The following is a 20348-nucleotide window of genomic DNA, read 5'->3' as shown; positions in this document are numbered from 1 at the left end:
AAGTGGTGTTGATGTATCCAAAGATCCACCTCGAAGACACTTACTACGTGCAGAAGACCTCAACTTCCGGAACATATTGAAAAAACCACTGCTCTCAATATTACACTTTGAAAAAAGATTCGCAGGGACTAATAAGGCAAATTCAGAAGGGAATTGGGTAAACGTAATATTCACGGATGAATATTCCTCTTGGGCGAATAGTTGCATACGTCGGCCCCGGTGTACTGCTGATAATCGGCAACCTTAACGAACTGTTAAGCATCCAGTTAAGGTTCATATTTGGAGCTGTTTCTCCGAAAAAGGATTTGTCTGTTTATTTATGTTTACCGCCAATTTGAGTACAGCTTTGATAAACAAAACTTACCAAAAGGTATTATTACCGTCAGCTGCGAAGATGTTTGTAAGAACTAGCAAACCTTGAATTTTACAAGAACACAACGATCCCAAGCATCAAAGCCGAGGGGTGTAGAGTGGAAACAGCAAAATCGGATTGAAATATTCATTTGACCCTCATAGTCTCCTGACGCTAAACCTATTGAAAATATTTGGATAATACTTAAACAAAAGCGCCCACATCCCAAATAACAGTAATTTTCACGAAACGTGATATCGCTGTTATAAATGAAGCAAATGATGAACCCAAAAAAAGAAATATGTCTCAAGTAATATGTTGAAAAAAGAGCGGTGCTACACCCACTTTTGGATGGGTTAAAAATCAAATACTCTACGCGGTACCTATTTGGCACGATTCCACGCACGACGCATCGTATATCCGCAACAGTCAACATATCGGCTATGTGCGCTTAGGGTATGCAGAGCATTCAACACAGTATCATTATTTATCGCCGGAATATACCTAATCGATATATTGGCAGAAGAGGCAGCAAAGCTTTTTGAAAGCAAAATCGAATGTTCTGCGGCAAAAGTAACCAGCATGCAGGTCTGGCAACAAAGATGGGGCATTTCCGCAAAGGCCGTTGGACATATCGTTGTATTCCGGACTTGAAGTACTGGCTCGAGAGAGCGCATAGTGAAGTTCTAGTCCAGCTCTTCACTGGTTTTAAGTATTATTTGCATCGATTCAACATGAACTTAATTTTGTATGCGATCACTGCGGAGGGGTCGCCATTGAAGATGTTCACCACGTGTTTTTCGAATGCCGCGTTTTGGCAGCATATGACAAACGCTTCGGTGTGTATTCGGAGAAAACTGCAACCCCGAATCACTCGGAAAGTAGTGAAAATTAGAGATTGCCAAGCGACGTCATAGCCGACACTATGAAGAGGCTGAGGATGCTAGAAAGAATGGCATCCAATCGCCTTTTCCTCCCACGAAGTAATGATTGGCGGCAGTCCCGTGGGGAACGGAATTCGACGAAAAACATGTTTATCCCAGTTTCAGAGGACCAATTGAGGGTAGCGCGCAATCATAACGTCCACGAAAAAAAAACATATTTTAAATTCAACTTAAAAAATAATTAAATCACTTAAATTCAATTTAAACATTATTGAGATCGGATAAAAATCATTACAACTTCTTATAAGTTAAAACGAAATTTCCCTCCGTCCGACCTATTACAAGCTATAAGTCTCATTGTTTACGAGTTTTTTTGATTCGAAAAATTAACAGCCTACCCAAATTAAATTTTACTAAAATGTGCGAGGGTATACAAATTTCGGTCCAGACCGAATTTAGCACTACTTGGTTCTTTCGGTGTTAGTTTGTTGATCAAAATGAGGGTTGCAAGGTCACAAATGGTTTTCGGTATTAATTGCGATTAATTAAAATCTTTATGGAGGATGGAAGTCGCGGTGTCTTTCATTTATGACACATACACACATATGTATGTAAGTAAATACAGTGGCCGATGTTTATTCGATAGACTTGAACTATATTAATTAATTGCTTTGAGCCTCAATTCAATTCGATAATATGCTAAATTTTTGCTTATTTTATTGTATTTTTTTTTTGATAGAGCACGAACGTTGCAGAGCACCACATCGTTGCTTATGAAATTATGAAAAAATGGATTGGCTCAAAAACAAAAAAAAACTCTTTGAAGAACTGCTGAAAGACGAGTGCTGCAAAAATACAATAAAATAAGCAAAAATTTAGCATATTAACCGCATGCGGCAATGCTTTTCAACTACCAAGCCACTACACCCTTTCAAGCAAGCCAATGCGTTTCTCGGTCTAATGGCGCATGGGCATATGTGAAAATCACTTTGTGATACTCGTACCTTTTTGTATAAAATGTGCGTTGAGCAAATTTAAATTAATCTAGATCCGATTAACCGACGCCTGTAGCGTTGAATTGTACGAGTGGAGATCAAGAATGGGTAGCAGTGTGAAATGAAATGTGAAGCTTTTTTACTTTTCCGATATACATACATACTATGTGTTATACTTTGAGCTTAATGAAATTTTATTTATTGAGTTTATTTTCATTTTTTTATCATTCAATACATTTATTTAACTATTTATCTTCTCAGTAATCCCTGAAATTTTCATAATGAGATTCAAATAACTTTTCCAGTTCTGTATATTCAAATAGCGTGTATCTGTCTACTAATGTAACGGGTGTTTTTTAGCTGCATGAGAACTATCGCTAACGATAAGTATGATTTGACAGCTGAGAATGGCAAACTGTATTGACATTTCTGTTCAGCAAGGTTTGGTAAGTCATCATGAATCGTTTAACGCCAGACTAATGGTTCTAAATTCTGGAAATTTACCTTGAAAAAAAATCTGTTGAAAATCTTTTTAAATGAGGAAGCAGCTGCCGAGCCGGTGAGCGTTATTGAGCCATGCTGACTGAACTTTTATTTCCAAAAATTAATCAGCTAAACATCGACGACATTTTGTTCCACCAAGACGTTGCAACTCCTATTTGTGGTGTGCGTCTTGATGTTGTTCCACAAATGGAGGGACCTACAGTTTCAAGCGGACTCCGAAAGGCAGATATTTTTATGAGGAGCTTTTTCATGGCATAAATACACTCGGAGGTTTGCCATTGTCTGCCGAGGGTCGACCGCTATTAGAAAAATGTTTTTATTAGTTTTGCTTTCACCGAGATTCGAACCAGTGTTCTCTCTGTGAATTCCGAATGGTAATCTTTCACCAACCCATTCGGCTATGGTGGCCGCCGAACTCGCAATACAACGGGCTTAATATAATAATCGATTGATTACAATATTCAAGCCCACATTGACGCCTTATGGCCAAATTCATTTGAAAAAGTAGTCAAAAATTGGACCATGTAACTCGTAGGATATCATTTTCAAAAAATAAATGTCATGGAATTACCTATCAGATTATAATAAAATAAATTCATTCCAACAATATTTATATTTCAAATTCGCAAGCTCCTAAATAAACACCCGATACATAGCGGCTCTTTGCAAACGGACATAATATACGATTACGTGTATTCTAGCGCTTGGCTAAAGCAGTATTTTATACTGTTTTTTTTTTTTTTTTTTTTGAAATAAGAAAAAGTCCGAGTTCTTCAAAAATTGCAAAAAAAATGTTTTTCAAAAATTTTAAACAAACATTTTTCAATTTAAACAAATTTTTCCAAAAAACAATTTTAAGTTACATTTTATTAATATAAATATTAAAAAAAATTGTAAAAATGTATAAAAGAACTGAAGATATTTCACCCTAAAAAAAAATATACCAAAATTGTCAACATTGAAGAAATCTCAAACATTTGTCAGTTTACGTCTTGCCAACAACTAAGCCAGAAAAATCGACGATAATTGCCACGTTCTCACGATAATTGTCACGGTTCTACGTTACCAGAACGACCCGGATTCAGTATATACCCCGCCAAGGAGAGTCACTCCAGAAGCATTCCGAGTATATGTATGGGGAATGTTTATGATGCTATAACCACAACAACAACAATAATAATGTCCAAAACACTTGGATGACTCGATATGGCTACTCGCTTTGTTAAGCCATAGACTGTTTTAAAGTTCAAGTCAACCTATTTGGTTCTGAGTTTCAGATAAATATAGTTGAACATAATCTGTATAAGCACCCATGTTGACAAGCACTACAAATGCCATTGATAAATAAGCTGAATGTGGTCCACGAATTGAGCTTTAAGGTACACATGACAACAGTGGCTGTAGCTGAGAGCTCGGTAACAAATTACGCACAGAGTTCTGCCTCTCAGATAGCTTTTCATTAGATTCACTGCGGAGTCATTATGCGTTTGAACGTATCCCGTATCAAACTGTGACAGACACTGCACTAAGCTCAAATGTTTGGTCAACAAAAGAAAGATTGAAGATGGAAGTGCGCAAACCCGAGAAAAACGTGCGATTTGCAACTATGTCGTTAAACGACCAGAAAAATGTTTTTTTCTGGGTCTTCAAAATAGATAAAAAATTACCTAATTGACTTCAACATCGGTCAAATTATCTGAAGGAGCTAAATTTGGGTTTCAGAAAGGCTGATTAAGTGTATCCTAGTCACACTTGTGTGGGCCAGCTATCGCAACAACTCTTATGAACAGGTGGGTCTCGAGTCAGATCAGCGAGCGTGGAGTAAGAAAAAAGTTCGACCTTCAGCTAAGAGGAAAAACGAAATTGAACGAGTAATTTCGACTGAACCGAGGAAACCAGCTTTTACTCCTTATCTGCCTAGCTTTGCGTGGCTAAGATCTGAACATACATTCTTGCATCTCCAGTGTTGGCAATTGCAAAAAAATATGGTGGACGTAGACAAAAATTACAGCCTAGATTTTGACAAGTGGATAACAGGATTATTATTACTCTTGACACAAAGCAGCGCACGTTTTGCCTTTCCACAACTCCTTCTTCTTGATTGGCGCGATAACTGCTTAAGCGGCCAATTTTAACAAAGCGCGCCAATCGTTTTTTTTTTCTTGTGCTAACCGGTACCAATTGGACAAACCAAGTGAAGCCAAGTCCTTCTCCACCTGATCTTTCCAACGCAGAGACCTCCTTCCTCTTCCACTGCTACCATCAGCTGGTACCGCATCGAATACTTTCAGAGCCGGAGCCTACGATACTCGCCATCGCCAACATGGAAATATCCAAAAATTTTCGGAGTATCTCTCTCAAACGCCGCATAACTTCCAAATAATATTCTTTATTTACCGTAGACCTATTTGGAACGAATTTCCAAGAGCACAGCACTATGATAATCAAAGAAAACGAGTAGCATGGCTTTCACTTTTGGCCGATTTTGACGAGGTTTTTTGGGTTTCGGCTCATGTGGATAGCGTCATCTAGCCGCCTGTTGACTGATTTGCATGTCAAACTCAAACATACCCACGTCGATGAGACGTTATGATGCGGTGGATAAACGTGGGGTCCGAATTCACTTGCTCAAGCATGTCTTCAGCCATCTTCTATCGATGAACTTTTTGAAAGAAATTAAACTGGAACGAGGCGTCAGACACGCTATCTCCCTCAAGCTTAAATTATGGTTTTCCAGCACCATTTCCTTCACTTTGTCGACGTTTTCATCCGTTGAAGACGTTGATGGGCGACCAGATCGGGGCAAATCTTCCACGACTTCTTGGGCCTCTGCGAAAGCCTTATACCCCTCGTAGACCCGTGTTTTTGATAAAGCACACTCGCCATAGGCTTTCTGCAACATTATCAATGATTCGGCACACGAAATCTCGTTCAAAACACAAAATTGAAGACAAATTCTTCGTTCGATATTTTCATCCATATTGAAAATCGCAGAGCACACCTGCGGTTGACTGATATAATTAAATGCCAAAAGCAAGCTAATTGACAGATCACGCTCAAACTCTGCGACACTATAGAGCACAGCTGTACCAACATTCCAGCAAAAAAATTATAGACATACATACGTGTAACGCGCGCTTTTTAAATGAACAAATCCCGATATTTCTTTGACAGAATGTAAATATTTTTGAGACCGAATAAAACTTCCGCCCAACCTTTATGTATTATAAATTGTACAAAAATGTGCGCAGGTATATAAAGTTGGGTCAGGACCGAATTTAGCCCTTCATTACTTTTTCCTATATCGATTCATTTAAGCTGTATTGAGTACGTGGCGTCACATTAGTGTAGTTGCTCTTCGAAATAAATTTAGTGCTTTTTTATACCCAAAATGCCAAACATTTTTAGTTGGGTATTTGTTTCTTTTTTTTTAATTTAAAGCTACCAAAATTGTAGGCTAGGTTATGTTATGGTGGTAGTCGGTATGTATGACCAACTCACTTAGGCCGTACAGGTCCTTTGCGATACCGCTGTGCGACACGGGAACCTCGTTTATTTTCCTTCGTGCTCTGATTTTAGTTAAGGCTGGACAAATGCAAAGAAAATGCTCAACTGTTCTTTCTCTTCCTCATCTCTACAAGATCTACAAAATTCATGGGAGAAAACTCTTACTTCTACAGGAATGCCTGCCAAATAGACAATGGCCGGTTATCGAGATGTCCTCTCGTGAGAGGCTAACCAGTTCCTTTGTTTCTTTTTTTCTTGTTTATTTGCAGCCGGCCATAGTCACCTAGCAATTACGAGTGCGCATGTGTCTTCAGCTCTCCATGCCCAAAATTGTAAGTTAAAAAAAATTATAATTAAAAAAGAAAGCTTTATAAAGGCCACTCTTGCATTTAAAGCTTATGCTGAGAATATTTCACTGTTATTAAAAGTTTATTGATTCTTATAAAATTTTGTTCTCATTTTTTTATATTTGCGATGTTATGCAAGAATATAAGATGTTCTTCCCTCAACTCTTCTTATCATTTAAAACCTTTTTATAAACTTAAAAAAAAAACTTAAATTATTATTAATTAAAGCCACAGAGGAGTATTCATATGGGCTAGAGACCAAAAAAAAAGTTGAATTAAGTTACGAAAATGGACGCACAACGATATGCACCACCCCGTTATTCTCTCCATCGTGGGTAGCAGCAATAGAGTTATGATTTTAATTTGTTTCTATTCATTTGGTCTCTAAATTGTCAAATGTTGCTTACGTTTTATCCAATTCGCTTGAAGGATCAATCTCTGTTTATAGATTTAGAGATTCTAAGGGCTAAAAGCAAAAATAAAATTCATTGCACTACTGCTGCTACCTGTTTAATGTGTCTTAAGCTACATAGAATTTTTTCAATCACGTAGTAACCGTAGAGATGTAATTTTGATTTTTTCAATCATTACAAATTCAAGTTGAAATCTTTAATTTCATTCTTTTAAAAAAAAATTAATTTTATTCTTGCCAAAAAAAAATAATTAGTATAGTTGTAAATTCTATTAAATATAAATTAAGGCGGCCAGTCGCGAAATACTCGTATTGATTTCACATAAAATACCCAATGATTGAGATTGAAAAAAAAGCATCGACCCGCTCAGCGAGTAAAGCGAATTGCGTGTCGAAAACAACAATTTACAAAACGAAAGCTGGAAAATGCCAACGTCCCAGTCCCAACGGAGTGCTCCATCGTAATCCATATTTAAATTTCTTACGTGAATTTCGCCTTCGCAATGGTCATCTCCCTGCAGTGGAAATTATTCGACGCGGCGCCAAGGAGTGGAAGAATATGCCTAAAGAGGACAAGGCGCAGTTTATAGAAGAGGTTTGTATGTTACATTTCGCTTTTTCATTATAACCCATTCTCATATTTGCCTTAGGCCTTTTATGCACCCAAGAAAAAAAGACGATCACCAATGGTGCCAGTGCATAAAGCACCGATGAACTTGGTTCCATACCTTGGAAAATGTGGCGTATGTCCCAAAGTGAATCCATGTGCAAAAAAACGACGCAGAAAATCGAGAAAATCAAGGTGTGGGCGCAAGCGAAGGCCAAAGAAGAAGCGTTGCGCTAAAAAACGTAAACCCAAGTGTAGACGTTGACAATAACGCCCTTGATTTTGAATTCACAAATTTTTTCGTAAAGAATGTTTCAATTTATTGTATTGTTCCAAATAACTGTGTGTATTATATATTTAATTTTCAAAATTAAGAATTACGTAAATTGAACCCAAAACGAGGGAGTCTTCCTTTTTTATTACTTCAAAGAACTTGGCAATTTTGAAAGCAAAAACAAACAGGAGGCAAATGTTATGCTTCAAATTTCTGGGCGAGTTGCGCAAACGCAATTGTGGTCTTAGAAACATTGAATTCGTCCAACGAGGCGCAAAAGAATGGAAAGCGATGCCATGAGACAAAGAATTGCGATATTTTGAAGCGATTCGTTCTTGTAATATGGTATACTTGTATATGTAAGTTAATATACAATAACTTAAGTAAGCAAAATTTTTCATTTCAAAATCTCACTCTTGTATACACAAAAAGAAACGAAAGGCTTCAATTTGTTATTTTAAAAAAGCCAGGTCGATGTCAACTTTTTCAACTTGTCTTGCCAAAAGACGAGTTTCTAGTAAGAACTCATCAACTTGTTCTTCCAAAGGAAAAGTAGAAAACGTTCTAAACAGTAGTTAAGTGATTTCGAACAACGAGTTTGCATGGAAAAGAAAAACAAAATTGTGATTTTTTCCAAGGCAACCACCAAAGAACGATTTTTTTTTATTAACAAATATTCAAAAATTTCCGCGTATGCAGATGTTGAAAAACTTGTTAAGTCATACGCTTCGATAGTAGAAAAGTATTCGCTAGAAATGCAAAATTATGTGCTTCGCAGTTTTTTATAAAATACGTGAGTACAGTATTGAACAAATATAGAATTCCTTTGACGTAAATGTTACGATGAATACCACACTAAATCTTCCCAGTATCTCTATAAACCATATGTTACTTAAGCGCTTATTACAACTTGAGGAAAAGCGATACTGGAATATGACTTGATAATCTGGAATACGCATTACTAAATTTACGTACAGTGCCGGACAAAAGTATAGGCACAATAAGCTCGCCTCATTCATTTAAGGAATTACATTTGCGTAATGTTCTCTGTTTTCGTTTCAATTACATGTTATTCATCTTTTAATTAAATTTTTAAAACTAGTTTCATATTTATTATATTTGTAACGAGAAAGGTAATAGAATCTAAAAGAAAAAAATGTGAGTTTTCATGGGAACAAATGTATAGGCACAATTTTTCATTCCCATATTTCCCATTTCTTACACTTAGTGTACACTTTTTCACAAAATATACCGTTAATTAAATTTTACTAGTTTTGTGTGCAATATCAATGAAAATTAGTGCGTTGTGTAAGTTTTTTTGAGTCCAAAAGGAAAGGAAACCACAGAATCACAGCGTAAAATAATAATGTATTTACATAAAAAGAAAAGTCGCTTGCGGAGATCGCAGAAATGATGGATCGAAGCCGTTTGACCATTCGCTTCAAAGGTTAAACGCTTCAAAGGGCAAACGAATTTCACAAATTCTCAGCGAAGTGGTCGTCCACGCAAATTGACACACCGAGAGCGATCGCAAACTGTGCGAAAAATGATTCGAAAATTACATCAACCCAAATCGCGGCGAAGCTAAAACAAGATTTTGGCAGAAGTCCATGTCAAAACACTTAGACGAGGTTGGGTACAAAGAATTTGTGGCTGCAAGGTGCAAGCCCTTCATATCTGCAACCAACCAAAAGAAAAGGGTGGCATATGCAAAACAATTTGAAAACCAGCTTCTTAGCTATTGAGACAATGTATTGTTTTCAGAAGAAAGCAAATTTAATATTTTTCGTTCAGACGGTCGCATAATTGTGTGACGAAAACGTAACACAGCTTATGCTGCAAAAAATCTAGCACCAAGTGTGAAGTACGGTGGTGGAGGATTAATTGTTTGGGGTTGTATGTCTGCTGCAGGTGTCGGGGAGCTTGTATTTTTTGAAGGTCTAATGGACAAATCAGTTTATTTAAACATATTGAAATAAAATCTCAAAAAATGTGCAGATCAGTTGAATCTGCCAAGCTCCTTCACATTTCAGCATAACAACGGCCCTAAGCACATGGCACATGTTCTACCACACCCCCCACAGTCTCCGGACCTCAATCCTATTGAGCACTAGTGGGAGGAATTGGAACGACGAGTCAGAAAATGCGCGATTTCCACGAAGCCTGAATTGAAAGCATCATTAAAAGAAGAATGGCTTAATATCGGCGAAAAATTTACGAAAAAAATAGTACACTCAATCCCGAATAAATTGAAAGCCGTATTAAAACAAAAAGGTCTTCTTTCCAACGAAATATTAACTTTTAAGTGTATCTTTAAATTTTAAGCATATAAAAGATCTGTGCCAATACTTTTGTTAAGCAAATATTGCTGTACTTTTCTTTTAATTTATGGTTTAAGCGCTGTGAATTTTCAAAAATTAAAACTAGATTTTTTAACTAAGGTATATGAGTATGCGTAACTTATGTGGTTACGTATTTTTTGTTATTGATGATTAGAAAAACCAGGTTTTTTATTCCATTGTCGTTATTGTGCCCATATTTATGTCCGTCACTGTACGTAAATAGGCTCGTCTCCATCCAAAAAAAAAAAGTTGCGCTTATAATCTTCTCCTATACAAATAATTATCTAAAGCGCACCGGTCTTTCCACTTTTCCTAAAAAAAATGTTTGGCATAGTTTCTACACAAATGTATAATACCCCCAGCGGGTTAGGGGGTAAGTATTTAGTAAAAGCGACTAGAATCCACACCTCAGCCTGTTAGTTGTGATATTTAACTCGACGCTAATAGGCTGAGCAGAAAAGGTACAGAAACGGCTTGGTGACGACGGGATCATTGGTGTCATAATCCAAAAATTTATTGAGGGTATTTGACTCAGATAAATACTCTGAATCCATGAAGGAGGCATAATAGATCTTTCAGGTCGCAGTGCTAGGTCCCCTCATAATAATAATAATAATAAATAGTTAATACACTAAAAAAATCTCAAACAAATCTGCGCCTCCCCTACTAAGAACCCTCTCACACTATGGACCAGTTATTCAATACTAGTATAAATATGCTTTCCAGTTAAAAAAAATTTAAACGCCTAATTTTCCATGGTTAAACTTAGTTTAAAAACCTGTTCTTAAGGGGTTAGGGGTAGTTAGAATTTTCAAAAAATTGGATTTTCTTAAAGTATAATATCTTAAAAATATTGTGTGAAAATTTGAAGTGAATCCGACAAATACTTTTCGAGTTATTCAACAATTAACAAAGAGCGCTCGGGCGATCCGGAGCGTTCGAGAGCAAGTAGCTGGCAGCAGCTGCAATCAACCGACTTCTTGGGTTTTATTCTTATGAATGTAGAATGCTACGTAAGCAACAACAGCAAATCGATATTTTGGAAGCTGCTTTGATGGCTGAAGCACTTTTATATGGCCCAGGAATAGATGACACAGTGTAAGTAATTAAATAATTCGTATAACTCTACATAAATCGATAGCAAAACATTAAATGCGTTTTTCTCAAAAAACTGTTTTTTAAACTGATGATCACTATAACTTAAAAACCGCTCCGTAGATTTCAATAAAATTTTTACTGCTTTTGAAAAATATAAAAAACTCGTGCCTGGTCGAAAGATTTTTTTTCACAATTTCGATTTCTTTTAAACAATTTTAATAACTGACAATGGTTTTTTTCTCGAAAATCTGAAAAATATTTCCTGAGGCCGCCATATTGTTAATTTTGAAAAACAAGAAAAAAAACTTCGATCATGCACAAGATTATCTATTAACAAAACTAATTTCTCTTGTCCGTTTGATTTCAGAGGAATCTTTAAGGACTTGTGATGATCACCGCAAGGGACTTCTAGCGAAACGGGCTCCACACAAAATGCGATAATTTTTACAATTATTAATTTTTTTTTTTGAAATTTTGCTAAAGTAAAATCGAAATATGTTTAAACAAAAAAAAAATTATTGAAAATCAGGGGATTCTTCTGTTTCCGTGGCGCCGCAATCTTATTGCGGATTCTTATAGAACTCGACAAAAGAAAACGAAATGAAAGAGTAAAATTTTTTGATATCTCGCTTAGTTTTCGAGATATTGAATAAAAAAAAAGGTTTTAATGGTTCAATGGTTTTAACACGGAAAGGAGTATTACGCAAAAATACGGTGGATTGCGTAGCCAGAGTCGGACTGATGAGGGTTATTTTTTTGAAGCGCGGCCGAAGGCCTCCCACGCGAAAAGAAGTTCTACGCAAAAAATACTGTGGATTGCGTATCGAAAAATGTTACTCCTATATTTTGTCTTATCTCGCTAAATTCTATCGAAACTGAAGAAAAAATTATTATTATTATTAGGTATTATTATTCTTTATTTAATATCTCGAAAACTAAGCGAGATATCAAAACATTTTCTTCTTTCATTTCGTTTTCTTTTGTCGAGTTCTATAAGAATCCGCCATTGAATTGCGGCGCCACGGAAACAGCAGTATTGCCGAAAATCATCATTTTTTCGGGCCTCTGACTACCTCTAACCCCTTAATAATACTCATAACTTTTTTTTTGTTTTTGTGCGTAAAAATATCTTATAGCGAGTTCTAGAAACGACGAAGCAAAATATTTCACCACAAAGATTGTGTTAACCATACTCTCCATCCAGGATGGGGGATTTGTTTGCCTTTTCCACTCTTGAGAAGAGAACTTTCTCTTACGCTCTTGATTTGGAGTGATGCCTAGTGATAGCTATTGTAGTTTCGTTATCAAACTTGAAATTGCAGAGAAAAATCGATCATATTCTGCAGTAAGCGCTCTACAAAAGGCAGTACGCAAACTTAAACGATAAATAGACAACTTTACCTAATGTCAGATACAAATTTTAGAAAGCCTTTGAGCAAAAGATTATGATTCATATTGATGTACCTCGAAAAAGTAGTTTGTTTTTTATGTTTTGCGTAATAAAAAGAGTTTTCTGAAAATGTTTTCTATCAAGTGTTTTCTTTTTACCTGCATGAGAAATATTGATACCGATAACTATGATTTGACAGCTGAGAATGACGAACTGTGTTCACATTCCTGTTCAGTAAAGTTTGGCAGGCCATCATGAACTATTTAAAGCCAGAACAACGCTTCCAAATACCAGACATCGTCGTTCTCAACTTGCTGACCATTGTCCTTCGACTACGTAAAAAAATTTACGTAAGCACTTTGGCTTACGTGCCTATAAAATGCAGATCGCGCAAAAATTGTATGTGCAATTTGGAACAATTACATTTTAATTAATTGGGTTCATTTAGATTTATTATTCAAAGTTATTGGAAAAAGTAGTATCCACTGGTCGAATGGACCATGTAACTCGTAGCCGCGACAGACATATGACGGATATCATATTCTAAAAATAAATGCCATGGAATTATTATCAGATTATAATAACAAAAATATCTCTTTTTTATTATTATCATTTTTAGTACTCAAGCTCTTAAAAAAACATCCTTTTCTTTTCGAAAAAAAATAAAATAGCCTTTTAATTACTTTTGGTTGTATGTTTCAAATTTTAGACCATTTTGTTACGTTCACTGTAAAATTTCTTTAAATATGCTGATTGAAATATTTTAAATTTTCATGAATATTTGTTGAGTTTTTTTTTAATGTGCACTGGGTTCGGAATTTCGATTTAAGAATTAACATTTTCACAAAAAAAAAATTTTTAATTAGTTAAGAAATAAATAAGTAAGCCTCTATACTATACATGCTTACTAAACACACTGTATGTATGCATATAGATATGCCCACGACCAAGTAATGCTTTGGCCACAAATCTCTATTTCAGTCAAAAGTTGTTTTACCTAATTTGAACTCAAGTCATGAACTTTACATAAAATGTACAGATTTACACAGTAATATCCGAATACCTACCACCTTCAAGTTTATACGCCATTTTTTTATAAAAGTGCGCATTATTACCGCTTTATATTTTTCATGAATCAGACTTTACAATGACGCCAACGCAACCCAGCACTGTGTTGTTTCTGTGCTTTTTCGTAGCATGTTTAAAGCAATAAACAAGGAAATTTCAAATTGAAAAACATAATTCAGATTTACCTTTTCTAATTTCTGGAAATATTGACGCAGGAACTGAATGGGGTTCTCAGGACGACTAACACAAAGTTGAACGATGCAATCTTTGAGTACACGTTGAATGCCATGCCCCTGAATGTAGTTCTCGCATTCACGTAAACTTTGTTGTTCTTCCAAAGTATTGGCCATAATTGCGGACATACACCGTTCCACAACTGCCACAAGTATATACGCTAATACGTGAACAGCGTCTAACTTGGGGGCTGGGTAAGATTGTTGATGGGCGCTGGCACTTTATAAGAAACAGTGTTGAGTACCAATGTTGACTTTTTGCTCTTGATAGTTTATTCGAGCAGCAGCCTTATGGAACAAAATGGTATATTTTAATATGTGCAAACGTTGGCAAAGTATAATTCACGTTTTTTCGCATATAGGTATGTACTAGACTACAGTGTGTAAAACGTATTGTATTTTCTCGCTTTCAGTGTTTTTCTTCTCTATTCACTCGCTTTCTTTTGCTGCCTCTTGCATACACGGATTTCTGGGTGGTTTTCTTCTCTGCTTTATGCCCAAATTTTTTCCATATACAACGTTTGAAAACACTCTTATGTAGTCAAATTATGTTATTTTTTAATTCACTAAATGTTTAATAATACCAATGTTTAATTTTATTGCAGTAAAATAATTCGATACAAGTGCAAAATATTACAAACAATTGGACCAAGATATATTTTTGATAGTTGCGCAGAAATGTCACAACAAACGTTGCCACATGTAAATTTCGTAAATATTTCTTTTAATAACTGGGCTATTCACAGTCACGGTCACAGAATCTATCATTCGTGGTTCACAGGCAGTAACCTCGATGTTTAGAATACTTAAGGTGGCGTCATCCGGAAACCGTTAATTCATTTTACGCAATTTTGGCAACCGGTTGACGTCATGAGTTAAAATAATGCCAAACAAATAAAGGGAAACAACAAAAGCAATAAAAATTACTTCCTTGTGAAAATTCTTGAATGGCTTGGTAATATTTAGTTTGTGAGATTTTATATAAACAAATTAATGAAAACGAAGTGCCGCGTCTTAAATTGTGAAAGCACAAATGAATATAAAGTCTCCAAATACAGTTGTTTTGCGTTTTTATACGGATGACACTATGGCAAAAATGTGACTGTGTGCATAATTTCTTGTGTTTGGTTGTGGATGTTGTTGTAGCAAAATAAACATTCCCCGTGCATATACGAGGAATGCTGCTGAAGTGACAGTCCTTGGCCGGATATAATCCGGGTCATTCCGGTTACGTAGAACCGACTGTGGTAGGAACGTAGTTTCTTGTACATAGTTTGGTAGTTTCTATTGCTTTCGCCTACTTTTTCTCTTTACAAACAAATAATTTTATTTTCTTTTGTTTGCTTATTCATGCAGTTTGACGACGCAGAGAATTCGAAATGCTCAGCCTTGTATTCTATCATCCTTAAATATAAACTTATTAACTGCTTGTAACACCAGCTTGTAATAGAATATTTTATAAAAATATTCACAGTGCATATAAACTTTTCAAATAAAAAATTTCCATCCAGATAAAATTTCACAGTTCTTAGAAGATGTTTTTGCTTCAATGGCTGCAACTGCTCCTCATGGAGATGTTAACTTCTGATTATTATTGAACGTTTGTTAATTTTGTTTCGGTTTTCGCTTTCGTTTTGGTTGTACAGCCAACTTCTGGGATAAAAAAGTGAGGACAACAATTTCTTCGTAATTCTCAAGGTAATTGACTGAAATACTTATAAATGAGATAGTTTGTTCTCAAAATTTTGTTTGGCGAATTATGTAATTTTGAGGCAAAACTAATAAAATTGATACCAGTAGACCAGCTGATTTGTTTTTTTTTTCCTTCGCTGTAATGCTCAACATACTTGTAGTTGTATTTTACTAGATACGCTTTGAAGTTTGTGTACCCAAAGAACTTGCAAGAAATGGAAAATTGAGAGCGTAAAGTGGCTTTTCGTTCTGGGAGAAATTGCAAATTTATGCAGAACTAATTTTTACTTGCAAGAATTGGCCAATGATGAAAGTAACTGTTCTCAATCATATATCATACAAAAAATAAATTAAGAACGCAGTTTTGAAGAATAAAGTTTAAATACAAAAGGTTAACATCAGAAAAATTTGCTCGTCGTGCTATTTTTTTTTTTTTTTTTGTTTAAGTTTTCCAATCCGGTGCTTTTTATGATAATTTCCTCTCTTTCCTCTAGCAACAATTATTTATTGCAAAACTATGCAAATATAATTTTATATACACGCTTAGATTTAGGAGGTGTCGTTTACAGTTACCACCTGATGAACGGACGGAAATATAATTTTAACATAAAAAAGATTACGTGGATTTTGTCCGATTCAAGTTTTTAGGGAACATTTTGCTTACAAATATGTTAGGATGCAATTAAATCCTTCTACCAAGCAAACCGCAAGCGCGCTGATGAAATTTCCTTTTAAAAATAATTTTGAGACGAGCAAAACATTTTTTAAAAATTGTGGACTTTTAAAATGAAGTATTATTTATTAGAATTATAAAATAAAGTAAAATCTTGGCATTCATTTATTTTTGTCTCCATCCCAAATATTTACAGAAAATATTATTAATGAAAAGTAAAGAACAAGGAGAAGAAATCGAGTAATTCACGAATTTCTTAGCGAATTACATAGGTATCGAATTGCATGCCATATGAACAAACATTACATTCTTGTAAATTTGGTGCGGGCACACATTTCCAATTATTTCACGATTGTAAATATATCTGGGAAGTACATGTTGATTGCATTTGAGTTCAGAAAAAAGCCCTAATAATCGCACCATTTTTGGGCGCTTTAACTTTCAAACATATTATTATGTTTTAGCGATTTAACATTTTGAGTGTGATAATTTTTGTCAGAGTGGTATCAAACAAACAAAACAACGTACGCCACTTTCAAGAATGATGGAATACAAGATGCGGCTTTCGAATCCCCTGCGACGCCATTGTTGAATAATATTCAAAAAAAAAAAAAGGACAAGAAATTGCGTTTGGGGAAAAAGCGCAAAAGAATTACAATTGGTGATATACATATATTATTCGTGCTTTTACAATTTAACACGCGGCACTTTGTTGTCATTCGTGTTTTTAATTTAAAAGTCCAAAATCTTCCGATTACAATATTAAGGAGCCATTCAATGAGTATTTACAAACAAGTAATTTCTCTTCCTTTTTGTTATTTATTTGTTTTGTATTATTCAAACTGATGACGTCAGCCGGTTATCAAAATCGCGAGCAATATAATGTTACCTACAGTTATTGTACCAATGCCACCTTGTATAGACTCGCGTTAAAAAATATACTGTCATCTCAATGAGAAAAGCAACGCTGCATTGATTCATTGACAAAAATGTCAACTCTCAATTCTCAACACGTGAAATTTCCTAAACAATAACGAAAATTTAATTGATACGTATTTATTTTGCAAGGTATTTTGTATAAAAAATAGCAATGGAAATATTTTCAACTAAACAACAGAGACGTAAAGAGAAGAAGAAACAGAAATTGTTAGCTCTAGCAAAATTAGTACAACTGAGTGACAATGAACGTCGTGAAAATGCGGTGGTCCAGATAGATGCTGAGGCAAACGAAAGTCATGCCCACAACGACGATGATGGTTTTAAAAAGGTTTGTATTCGCCCCTCGGCAAGCAATGGCAAAACCTCCGAATGTATTTCTCTTGATAAAAAATCATTTGCCGTTCGGAGTCGGCTTAAAATTGTTCCTCCATTTGTGGAACAACATAAAGACGCACACCACAAATAGGAGGAGGAGCTCAGCCAAACACCCAACAAAGGGTGTAAGCGCCAATATATATATATATATATGTTGCCTTATTATTTTCTTTTTATTGTAAGGTCACACATAAAAAGAAACCAGCCAAAGTGATAGCTACAAATCAAAAAGTCCCCACAACTGCGACAGAATCACTCGCAGAAGATGATATTAAAAAGGTTTGCATTTAGCTACGTTGCCTAATCAAGTGTTATTTTCGTTTTATTGTTAGGTCACACATAAAAAGAAGCCAGCCAAAGTGATAGCTAAAAATCAGCAAGCTCCCATAACTGTGACAGAATCACTCGCAGAAGATGAGCCACCAACAAAACGTTCTAAACTTAATAAAAGTAACAGCACTGGTGAAAGTGACAGTGATACGTCCCAGGTGTCATCAACACTAGAATCAAATGATGAAAAACAGCGGATTGAGTTGCAACTAACTGAAGAACAATATAAAGACTTGCGACGACAACTACGTCAACGTAAAAGAGAAATTGAAGCCGTGCCAATATTGCGGTTGCGCGAATTTGGCCAACGCGCGTTGCTAGAGATGCCGCAAGACCAACGCACGCCAATTTTTCTTACAGATATTCAACATTTGCTAATGTCGGCGCTGATTGGTAAAAAGTCACCATGTGTTCCAGATCGTTGGTGTTTCTTGGAAAAACCCTTACGACTCTCCCATAGTGTTGTTTTGATATTGGAGGGCCTTTCACTATATCACTACCTTTCAAATGAGAGCAAATTCACTCAAGCAAAAGAAATATTCCAGACGCGCTTAGAGGTTGTGTTACCACCACAGAAAGAAGGGTCAATTATAGAAGAAATAGCTCAGGTGCCACTAACCAATGTGCAGGCTCAAAAGCTAATTGAAGAACATGGATCACTAGAATCAGCTATGGAAATGACTAAAGATCCTACTTTACTCGTTAAAGCAATATTTCCCGTTAGCCACGATTCTTCAAAAACGCAGAATACTAACTGTAATCTGCCCGCTGGTGATAAATTTCCACGTACAAAGCTTCTGCTCTCTGCTTTACAGATGGTAGACGAGGGTTATCCGATGCCATTGCGAGGCGAACTTAGCGAACGTTTTAAAAATTTCGTCTTTACCAAGGACAAATATGAACCTGTTACTGACAATAGTCCCATGTTTGGTGTTGATTGTGAAATGTGTCGCACAGTGATTGGACATAATGAACTGACACGTATTTCAATCGTAAATGAACAACTTGAAACAGTTTATGAAACGCTAGTAATGCCAACAAATAAAATTGTGGACTATTTGACTCCATATTCTGGCATTACGCCGGAAATCTTGAAAACTGTAACTAAAAGCATAGAAGATGTACAGCGCGAAGTGAAAGAGTTACTACCACCGGATGCCATTTTGGTCGGTCAATCGCTGAATTTCGATTTGAATGCAATGAAAATGATGCATCCGTATGTGATTGATACCAGTATGTGCTTTAATTTGAGCGGTGTACGTAGGAGAAAAGCAAAGTTGCAAACTCTTGCCTTGGCATTTTTAAAAGAGGCTATTCAAGGAAACACAGATGGTAGGTTTATTACAATTATTTTTTATTTAAGTTGATTAAAATTAATAGCCTCCAAATATTTAGATTTCGTGTTTATTTTGTGAGCTCAAGGCCGGTTTAATAAGAAAACCAATTAAATTATTGCTATTATTTAATTGTCGGATATTTCGACTAAATCAAAAGTCATCTTCAAGAACTCTTAGATGTGCTTCTTAAACGGGCCATAAACTCACAAATATACATACGAATATTTGTATTTAATTCATTTTTTAAATCAAAATGTTTTCACATTTCATTCACAGGCCACGATTCTGTTGAGGATTGCACGGCTAGTTTAAAGTTGGTGAAAATGAAATTGGCAAACAGCCTAGAGTACGGCGATGAAATACTGATTCAAAAGAAACGTTTGCAGGAAATTTTGAGTTTGGCAAGTGGAGATAGCATTAAGAATAATCTTCTCGCGCACGCATCACAGCGGGATAAAAGAACTGCAATTATAACAAATGGTATGCTACAGCAGCAAATGAAGGAAATCATAACAAAAGCTGAAGGTAATAAAACGCGCGAAACACTGAAAGGTGTTTCTCTATACGAAGTGGATTCGAATAAATGTGCAATCAACAAGGCGCGTCAGGTAGCATTAGAGCACTCGCTGACTATTGCTAATCTGCGATTAGATATAGATGAACTTCAACTAGATAAAGCGGAAAAAACGGTGGGAAAGATTGATAAGTGGATTGGAAAATTGTGGCAGACTGTGGCACATAATGGCTTATTTTTGGTTTTGATGGGCGGTTCGACAGAATGCGCCAGTGGTGTGGCGAAAATTGCTATCAAGAAGAATGAGGCTTCAGCTGCAGGCAGAATAGCGGCGATAACACCTATTACGATTTAGTGGAAACAAAAATGTTTCGATGATGTATAAATTCAACGAATGGTTTTATTAATTTGTGGAAATTTAATAAAAATTTGTGAATGATAGGAGATAATTGAATACATGTACTATATATACATA

At 35.7% G+C, this 20348-nt stretch overlaps 3 protein-coding genes across 4 annotated transcripts in view; 2 read left to right on the top strand and 1 right to left on the bottom strand.

The window, feature by feature from the left end:
- LOC129241598 (cAMP-dependent protein kinase type I regulatory subunit) overlaps positions 1-14679 on the bottom strand; it is an 88602-nt gene extending 73923 nt beyond the window's left edge. The window contains exon 1 of the mRNA XM_054878025.1: positions 13966-14679. Within this exon, the coding sequence (XP_054734000.1) occupies positions 13966-14142 (177 nt within the window). The 5' untranslated portion in view covers positions 14143-14679. The remainder of the gene's footprint in view (positions 1-13965) is intronic.
- On the top strand, positions 7169-8006 carry LOC129241599 (uncharacterized). The gene is made up of 2 exons (XM_054878027.1): positions 7169-7596; positions 7652-8006. Exons 1-2 carry the CDS (start codon positions 7336-7338, stop codon positions 7871-7873), a joined length of 483 nt encoding a protein of 160 aa, XP_054734002.1. The 5' UTR covers positions 7169-7335; the 3' UTR covers positions 7874-8006.
- A 2669-nt stretch (positions 14680-17348) lies between the features above and the next one.
- LOC129241597 (RNA exonuclease 5) lies at positions 17349-20348 on the top strand. Of its 2 annotated transcripts, XM_054878022.1 has the most exons (4): positions 17349-17645; positions 17876-17971; positions 18025-19354; positions 19636-20348. In XM_054878022.1, the coding sequence occupies exons 1-4, from the start codon at positions 17469-17471 to the stop codon at positions 20226-20228; spliced, it is 2196 nt and encodes a 731-aa protein (XP_054733997.1). In that variant the 5' UTR covers positions 17349-17468; the 3' UTR covers positions 20229-20348. The 2 variants fall into 2 exon arrangements, with proteins under 2 accessions (XP_054733997.1, XP_054733998.1); XM_054878023.1 differs by lacking the exon at positions 17876-17971 and having other exon boundaries at positions 17350-17645.

The sequence above is a fragment of the Anastrepha obliqua genome, chromosome 3 (assembly GCF_027943255.1).
Source record: "Anastrepha obliqua isolate idAnaObli1 chromosome 3, idAnaObli1_1.0, whole genome shotgun sequence".
NCBI classification, from domain to species: domain Eukaryota; kingdom Metazoa; phylum Arthropoda; class Insecta; order Diptera; family Tephritidae; genus Anastrepha; species Anastrepha obliqua.
This window is presented reverse-complemented; position numbering and strand designations above follow the sequence as displayed.

What these genes read in the sequence shown, in the direction of transcription:
- LOC129241599 (XM_054878027.1), top strand. Translation starts at nt 7,336, where the DNA reads ATGATTGAGATTGAAAAAAAAGCATCGACCCGCTCAGCGAGTAAAGCG. An exon ending in AGGCGCAGTTTATAGAAGAG is followed by an intron (nt 7,597 to 7,651) that starts GTTTGTATGTTA and finishes TATTTGCCTTAG; the next exon opens with GCCTTTTATGCACCCAAGAA.
- LOC129241597 (XM_054878022.1), top strand. Translation starts at nt 17,469, where the DNA reads ATGGAAATATTTTCAACTAAACAACAGAGACGTAAAGAGAAGAAGAAA. An exon ending in CAGAAGATGATATTAAAAAG is followed by an intron (nt 17,972 to 18,024) that starts GTTTGCATTTAG and finishes TTTTATTGTTAG; the next exon opens with GTCACACATAAAAAGAAGCC. An exon ending in TATTCAAGGAAACACAGATG is followed by an intron (nt 19,355 to 19,635) that starts GTAGGTTTATTA and finishes TTTCATTCACAG; the next exon opens with GCCACGATTCTGTTGAGGAT.